Here is an 8,359-nt window from a genome sequence, read left to right as displayed (position 1 = left end):
ATCTTCCGCCTCTCTCTTGTCTCTCCAAATCTACGTCACCAGCTCCTCCCAGTTCAGGACTTTCTTTTCACATCAACAAGTCCATCCCACAGGTGGGATTAACAAGCTCTGGGTTTTAACACAATCAATTTGAAAACCAAGCCAATACAGGGGAATCTTTAATTGCCATTACTATCACACAGACCCACAGATCATGTATGATGGCAAATGGCTCTGTAGTGTGCCAGTGACACCTCTCAGCTCCAGAGGCTGGCTGAAGCATGCCTCATTCAGGCCAATGCTGGATCTGAGTTCCAATGTCCTGATGTGGTTTTCCTTTCACATCCTCATGAACATTATATGTGCAGTTCTTTTTGGTTCTACTTAGTCTGTAGCAGTTCAGACAGAATTATATTTAGGCAACTTGGTCCTGGAGGGAAGAATGAGGAGCGACGGGTAAAAGTGACAGGAAGGTAGGTTTTAATCTTAATAGAAAGCCCCAACTTAAGTACAATGGGCTGCTTCAAGAGGTACTGAGCTCTGAACACCTTTAAGTAAAGGCTGGATAAGCACTAGTCAGGAATGGTATAGACAGAGAGGATTCCTGATCTGCATCACTGTCAGAGATATCTGAAGAATGTGGCAGGGTGAAATAGTCACTTTGCCAATAAGGACAATGATGATAACGATGACAATAGTCTCACGTGTATTTCACCCTTTAAGGTCTACAAAGGACTTTGCAGATTTTTCTCTCGTTTGATGCTCACAACAAGCCTGACATACTCTTTACGGTCGGTCGAGGAGCCTGGCGTTGCTGCTAACATGACCAATCACTTCTATTTGACTCGGGTTTTGGTGTTAATATAGACGGTCTTTAAAATTTAGTTTCATTCTGATTTTCGGTTTCCAATTCTCTTGCTCTCTCTGCTGGCTTCCCCTACCCATTGAGAAGGGAAGTACAATGCCCACTAGCTTCACACAGCTCACTCTTTGGCATGCTTTGTGGTCTAAGTCAGTGCTGGAGGGCTGCTGAGTGGTAGGAAGCAGAATTCACCTCTTAACTCTCTGAGTCTCTCTCTGCTTCCTCCCTCTGCTGATGACATTGAACTCAGGGATATCAAAGGTCTTATTTAACTCTGCCAGTCTCGGATTCTTAGCCCTACCTGGGACTATTGACATTCTGAAGATCCCAGTGATTCTATGCTTGCTCTGTGAGTGAAGGCAATCCCACCAGGCTTCAGATTTTCACTGACGTTTCCAACTGGAATGTAACTGCACCGTGCCCATTATCGTTTTGTGTCAGTATGACCAGGGCTGAAAAGAAAAGGCTCCAGGTCTAAAGGAAATCTGGCAATGGGTTCCTTCTCTACAGGTAGACCCTGATTTAAGAAAATCCCTTGCATGAACATCTCAAGCTGACCAAACAGATATGTTTCCTTCACTTTATAAAGTGATCCACAGCAGTTTTATTTGTTTTAAATAGCAAGGGACTCTACACTTGAAGCATGACTTGAACTTTGCTCTTCCTGGCTCCCAAGTCCAAATATGACTTAGAAAAAAAAGGTGTTTAGATGGATTCTCCCCACATTTGCGTAAAAGGGGAAGAAGCAGTCAGTCATGTTCTTTCCTTCTGCCTTTTAGGCATCCTATCAAGAGGAAGCCCAAGCCAGGCCCTGAGCCCAGAAGCTTTCCCAGCCATTCAGTTCCCCATTTGGCCTCTGCTTGGCCTCTTCTTTTTGGCAGCTCTCTGGGTGATGAGGACAGTGGCTGGGGGCAAGCTCTTTCCTACACTGATCCATACACACTTGCTAACTCTGGCTGGCTCAGGAGACTTGGTTTGGAATCTTAGCCCCATCAGGAACTATTGACATTTTCAAGACACCTGCTTCCCTTCCTGTGGGATGTTTTCCTCATCACAGAAAGGCAGTTCAGTCTTTATTGCCTTCTTATAAAGTCTCTTTATATCTGCTTGGATAGGACCACAATGTGGTCCATTGGCTGCTGAGAATGGCTGAGCCAGGACACGAGGAACAAAGCAGCCATGCAAAATTTAAAGAAATCATTAGGCCTGGAGAAAGCAATACTCTGTTCACATTTGCCAGTGCCATCTTCTCCCCTGGTAGTCATTCTAACTCGTTGTACTATCTCCCATATTCCTGAGCTAAGAGAACACAGACATTGTCCTGAGTAAACTCATTCCAGGTTCACGCAGTTCCTTAATGCAGGTAATGCCAACCATGCATTATGGTGAGAAGGAGGGATGGATGGAGAAAGAGCTGGGTGTGGACAGAGATGGGCATGGGTTTAAACTCCATCCCTCCTTCCCAATGGGAGTTTCTGAAGGTCAGGGACTGCTTGCTTTTTGGTTCTATGTGCCTAGCATGGTGTCTGACACAAAGTAGGTCTTTAACGGATGTTGGAGCTGAAACGAAGCCCCACTCTGAAACCTCACTAACTGTTCAGCTTTCATCCATTCTTTTTTTTTCTTTTTCTTTTTGGAGAGGGTAAGGTAGGGCAAATGGGGTTAAGTGACTTGCCCAAGGTCATGGGGCTAGTTTTGTGTTGTGTCTGAGGCTGGATTTGAACTCAGGTCCACCTGTCTCCAGGGCCAGTGCTCTATTCACTACACCACCTAGCTGCCCCTTTCATCCATTCTTGACCTCTCTGTGCCACAGTGAGAACAAGTATCCAGGAATGTGGATGATTCTTTTTATCACCCATCTCTCCAAGTTCAGCTTATATTACAGTTCCTCCATTTAGCCTAAAGTGACTCAACCTCTCACTCGGAGATCCTGGAGTCTCTGGAGTCTACCATTCATGTAGCACCTTATATTGTTGAGGATCTAGTTGGAGTTGACAATTGGACTAGAAACTTTTTGAGGGCAGGATGTGCTAGAATTGCTTGTGAAATCCTTATTGATGGGCCAAGGGAACCAAAAGGAGAGGCTGAGTAGACTCAATTGCCCCCAGGTTCATCTTGATTTCTTGTGGGTTTTCTAGGCCTAGTTTCCTTTTTTAGTATTTGATTAATACGTCTTTTGGGCTTTTGGGGAAAAGTTATCACTTCCCTTGTCTCATTCCGTCCCTGCAGCCCACCAGCCCTCCACTGAGAGGAGGGAGGTCGATTTCCGTATTTGTTTTCTGGAGTCATTAGTCAACGTGTTGAGCTAAGCTCTGATGTCTTCTTTAGTGCTTTCCTTTACATAGTTGGAGTTTTGCATATTGCTTTTTGGATTCAAGTTACTTTGTTTTGCTTTAGTACATACAAGTCTTCCTAAGCTTCTCTGAATTCTTCATCTGCTGCAATTTGTTCAGCCAGTATTCAAGCAGCAGGTGCAACCTTATTTTCAAACCTGAGATAGAACAGGAATCAGTCCCTTGCTGATTCCAGAGCACTGATTGAGTCGGGTTTCTGGGATCTAGCCTGGGGACTCCATGCAGTTACTCAATAGAGTCTATGAGTACGAGGATGGGGCGGTTTGGCAGTGTGATCATGGTTGCCCCAAACCCTTTCTTTCTCCCCTCTTTCTTAGGTTTGTTAGAGTGCTGTGCAAGATGTATGGTCGGGGCACCTTTTGCTTCCCTGGTGGCCACTGGGTTGTGTTTCTTTGGGGTGGCACTGTTTTGTGGCTGTGGACATGAAGCACTGACTGGCACAGAGAAGTTGATTGAGACCTACTTTTCCAAAAACTACCAAGACTATGAGTATCTCATGAATGTGTAAGTACCTTCCTTTTGTCCTTCCCAGAGAATTGCTCTGCGCCCTTCCTCCCAGCCCAACTGTGGCCAGAACTGGCCGCTAGATTTAGCCCCCGATGTCCCAGCAGGGACTTGATGCAAGATGGGACCCCTTGAGCCTTCTTTCTGGGGGCTGCCCCCTTTCCAGCTCTTCCTGAGGAAGAAACCTCAAGCTCAGGAAAGAGCAGGCTGCCCACCTACCTTCTGTTCGCTCACATATTTTCTGTCTAACTTCTGCTAGGTGTGGTGAATATTGATTGAGTTGGACCTTCCATCAGGGTAGGTACGGTGGACTCAGGGGAGGCATATTGGCCAGACAGAACAGGGGCTGTTGCCCTTGGAGTGTCCTATTCACCACCTGACTGTGCTCAGCCCCAGAACTAAGAATGTGTCTTCCCTCAAGCTTCCCTTGGGCCTTTGTGGGTGACGTTACTCCTTTCATCCTCTTTCTTCATCTCTTGCTCGCCTCCTGTCCTGTCTCCTTTTGAAGGGTTAGGACAAGGAGAGCAGCACCAGGCCCTTGGGAATGCAGGGTAAGTGAGGATGGCCAGTGGGCTGCAGCATGTGTGTGCCACTGTGGAGGGGGAGCAAACACGGATCCTCGTAAAGACCATCTCACAACGTCATCCAGGGCCTCACTTTGCAAAGGAGGAGCTGGACCCTGAGTAACGAGGCTTTTCCTCCCCCGCCCTTTCTGTCTGTCTGTCACTCCAGGATCCATGCCCTGCAGTATGTCATTTACGGCACCGCCTCTTTCTTCTTCCTTTATGGGGCCCTCCTTTTGGCTGAGGGCTTTTACACCACTGGTGCTGTCCGACAGATTTTTGGCGACTACAAGACCACCATCTGCGGCAAGGGCCTGAGCGCTACGGTAACAGGGGGCCCGAAGGGGAGGGGTTCCAGAGGCCAACATCAAGCTCACTCTTTGGACAGGGTGTGTCATTGTTTGGGAAAATGGCTAGGACATCCCGACAAGGTGATCATCATCAGAGTTTTGTGGGAATAACAAAGGGAGGGGGATAGTGTGGGGTGAGTTTGTGGCCTCGTTCCAGCCCAACACTGGGCCCTCTGCAGGGGCCTAGCTGTTGAGGACTGGGAGGGTGGCCACTCTGGCACAAGGGGCTCCGGAAGAACGCGGTACCCGGCTGGCTCAGCCTCCTTTTGCAATGGCTCCCTGGAAAAATCAGTTTGTAACAGGACAAGGTGGTCTTGGGAAGTGATTGCTCAAGCAAGACATTTCTGCGTCCACTGCTGGCATGCTCGTTTTCCTCCATTTTCTCAGAGAGGCTTGATGAGGCACCCACCTCCAAGGGGTTCAATTGCACATCCGTTAGAGTGTGCTGAGGTGTCCCTGATATAACTGGATAAAGAGGGATGGGGATGAAATGATTAGCAGGAATGTCAGAAGCCAGGCAGTCCTGGCCTCCCAGCCTGCTTCTCAGGCCCTCAGAGAGGTTGGTCTAGACTAGATCGCTGGGTATGGGGAGTCTGTAACAGTCCCCTGCTAAGGCCACGGGTGGTCCCCATGTTCTCCATCAATGCTCTAAGGAGCTACTATGCTCCAGCAGCCAGCACTTGGCTCAGAAAAGTTGTCTGTGAGCTCCAGCTTCAATCTGCAATTGGCTTTGGGTTCTGTTTGGGGGCCGGAAGAGTTCCTGACCGGGAACTCTGCCAGGCTCAGCCTCAGGCCAGGAGAGAGATGGGGCACGGCTTTCTTTCGAGACCTGCTTTGGGGTTTTTGTACCTTCTCTGCCCAGGAACTAACTTTCACACCTCTCTAACCCAGGGTCCCCAGGGAGATAACTGTCCTATGCCACTTTCTCTCATTTCAAATGGTGGAGATCTCGGGTGTCTGGCACACACTGCTCAGGGATCTCCCAGCTCGTGTATCTACTTCCAAGTGCATCTGCTTGGTAACCTCCCTTTCTTGGTCATTTGGGTTGTTTTTCTAGTTCGTGGGCATCACCTATGCCCTGACAATTGTCTGGCTGCTGGTGTTTGCCTGCTCTGCTGTGCCTGTCTACATATACTTCAACACTTGGACGACCTGCCAATCCATTGCCTTCCCCAGCAAGACCTCAGCCAGCATAGGCAGTCTTTGTGCCGATGCCAGAATGTATGGCAAGTAGAGCTTGGTGGGCTTGGGAGCCCAGGGTGGGGAGGTGGGGCAATCCCGTCCCACTGGCTCTCTAAAACATAGCACCACGAAGCCAGAGGAAAGCCAATTCAGCCAGCATTGATTTAGCATTTATAGGTATAAGACGCTAAAGCAAGACAGTACCTCCCCTTAGGAAGCTCACAAAACAGATACACAAATAAGTGGAGATGAGGAGATTTGGGTTGCCTGGGTTTAAGGCCAATTAAAACACCCCCAGAAGGCAGATCCAACTCTCTGCAGGCTTGACTTTCAGCTTTTTTTTCATCCTTATCAAGTAAATTGAAGCCTGAGTAATTTTCTCCCTAGGGTAGGCCTTCCTTGGAGATAGTGGGACTTCTCTAGCCTGGTATTATTGCTGAAGGATATCTTCTAGTTGGCTGCTATCTCCACAGCAAAGTAGGCCCCTGGGCCCTATTGACTTCCGATAGAGCATTCACCTTTGGAAGCAGGCACCCCTATTTTTCATCTTCCTAGGAAGAACCAGAAGACTTTCTTTGGGTCCCAGGCTTCCGTTGAGCAGACCATAACTCATGTTTGTCTTGCTCAGGTGTCCTCCCCTGGAATGCTTTCCCTGGAAAGGTGTGCGGCTCCAACCTTCTGTCCATCTGTAAAACTGCAGAGGTGAGTGGCCCATGGAGGTTACTGGCATCGAGGCCTCCTGCCTGTGACCGTCAGCACAGGGCACTCTCAGCAATGGCACCATGGGCTCATCTGAGTCACTCCAGGCTTGGGCTAAGTTGATTTCCCTTCCCTCCCCTCATCCCCTTGCCCCCGAGCAACCAACGTCTTTGAGGAAGGCTGGGCCCAGTGGCCGAACTGGCTGATGGGAAAGGATGGAAAGCACTTTTGGGGGACAGAGAACTTGCTGCTATTCTTCTGGGGAAAAGACACAAAAGCTCTCTGCAATTTTGTTGGCAAGTTTTACAAAGCCAATTCGAACTTTCTTTTAAGGAGTTTTATTTTATTTTAAAAATAAATTATGAATTTCTCCTTAGTCCCTGCTGGGGGGCAGAGAGGTGCTATGCTCAGAGGAAGTGGAAGAGGGGTATTGCCAGGGAGGAAGGAAGCAGGCTAGTGGGCATGCACAGTGGGGAAAGAGCTGCTGGTCTGGGAGCTCAGACGGATTTCAGGAGAGCCTTGGGCACCCTAGGACGCTCTGCAGGGGACAGCAAAGAAGGCTCAGTGCATGTCCTCAAAAAGGTCCCCATGTAGTTGGGGATACAGAACGCACATGTGAGCCGACACCAGGCCATCCTCGTGCTGCTTTCCTGGTGTTCAATGTTGGCTGTTTCCTTGCAGTTCCAAATGACCTTCCACCTGTTTATTGCGGCCTTCGTCGGGGCTGCAGCCACCCTGGTTTCCCTGGTAAGTTAAGCCTTTGTATTATCTTGGCAAATGTCCTGGATTAGCTTAGGTAAGGACCCTTTCTGAAGGCAAGAAAGGAAGTCCTATGGGCCCCTGGAGACAGCTGTGCCTGGAAGACACTGTTAGACACAATAAAATCTGTGTGCTCTGGGCTGCTTCAGTCAGATAACTTGTAGCAAGTCAGGAAAAGCAAATGGGAAAGAGAAAAAAGATGCATGGGAAGGGCCTGGAGGTCCCAAGGAGCTCTCAGCTTCACAGTTCCGAGGAAGTGGCTGCTGGTGAGCCTCCACTGACCACTTGCTAGGATGTCAGGCTTAGGTGAGAGGTGGAGCCATTTCCCATGGCTCCATGGGAAGCAGGGAGGCCCAATGGTCGCCTTCTTCATCTTGCAACAGTCATGTGATGTAAGTGATACAGATACCATTGCCATTTTTAAAAAGAGGCTCCTACTAACCCCAGACAGCTGGGCCTCTTAGTCTTGTCTAGTGTTCTTTCCACACTGCTTTGAACACATGGGCCCAGGCCATTTAAAGCTCAGAGAAGGCTCCCGGCCAAATCTGCAGAAAGAAGTACTAGCCCACATTGTTTCGGGTAGAGCAGAGAGTTTTCCTGATGATTCACACTCTTCTTTTCTTCTTCACAGCTCACTTTCATGATCGCTGCCACGTACAACTTTGCTGTCCTGAAACTCATGGGCCGAGGCACCAAGTTCTAATGTCCAGGGCAGCACTTCCCCAGAGTCCCCTTTCTGTCTCTAACAGCCGGGCTCTAACCACAAAGCCGGGCAATGCTGCGGCTCCCATCTTAACTCTCTGCCTTCAGCGCTGACTGGCCCTCCTCATAATCAACAAGTATAACAAGAAAGGAGAGACTCGATGCTGGAGGCCATTCTCTGTCCTCTCCCTTCTGTCCCTCTTTTAAGCATTGGGCTTTCCAAGTCTTCCTGCTAGAAATGGGAAATGGCAAAGAATGAGACTTCCTGACACAAAGAAGTGTTGAATTTTTAAGCATCTCCCAAGGACCAGGTGATGCCTTCAAATCACCAAGGCCCTTCCATTGATGGGAATAAAAGGAGAGAGAGAGAGAGAGAGAGAGAGAGAGAGAGAGAGAGAGAGAGAG

The 8,359-nt window shown here is 48.8% G+C and overlaps 1 protein-coding gene across 2 annotated transcripts in view; it reads left to right on the top strand.

The window, feature by feature from the left end:
* The window catches only part of PLP1 (proteolipid protein 1), a 22,311-nt gene that overhangs the window by 12,287 nt on the left and 1,665 nt on the right, over positions 1-8,359 (top strand). The window contains exons 2-7 of one of the 2 annotated variants that reach the window (XM_069065232.1): positions 3,513-3,699; positions 4,432-4,693; positions 5,670-5,838; positions 6,423-6,496; positions 7,175-7,240; positions 7,884-8,359. The exon at positions 7,884-8,359 is cut by the window's right edge and continues 1,665 nt beyond it. In XM_069065232.1, coding sequence (XP_068921333.1) covers positions 3,513-3,699; positions 4,432-4,693; positions 5,670-5,838; positions 6,423-6,496; positions 7,175-7,240; positions 7,884-7,955 — 830 coding nt within the window. In that variant the 3' untranslated portion in view covers positions 7,956-8,359. The remainder of the gene's footprint in view (positions 1-3,512; positions 3,700-4,431; positions 4,694-5,669; positions 5,839-6,422; positions 6,497-7,174; positions 7,241-7,883) is intronic. The other variant, XM_069065233.1, reaches the window with a different exon arrangement.

The sequence above is a fragment of the Petaurus breviceps genome, unplaced genomic scaffold (genome assembly GCF_028583685.1).
Source record: "Petaurus breviceps papuanus isolate PSGF00001 unplaced genomic scaffold, PetGlider_PUasm1.0 90681, whole genome shotgun sequence".
Taxonomy (NCBI): Eukaryota; Metazoa; Chordata; class Mammalia; order Diprotodontia; family Petauridae; genus Petaurus; species Petaurus breviceps.
Note: the sequence above shows the minus strand (reverse complement) of the source record. Positions and strands in the feature narration are given on the sequence as shown.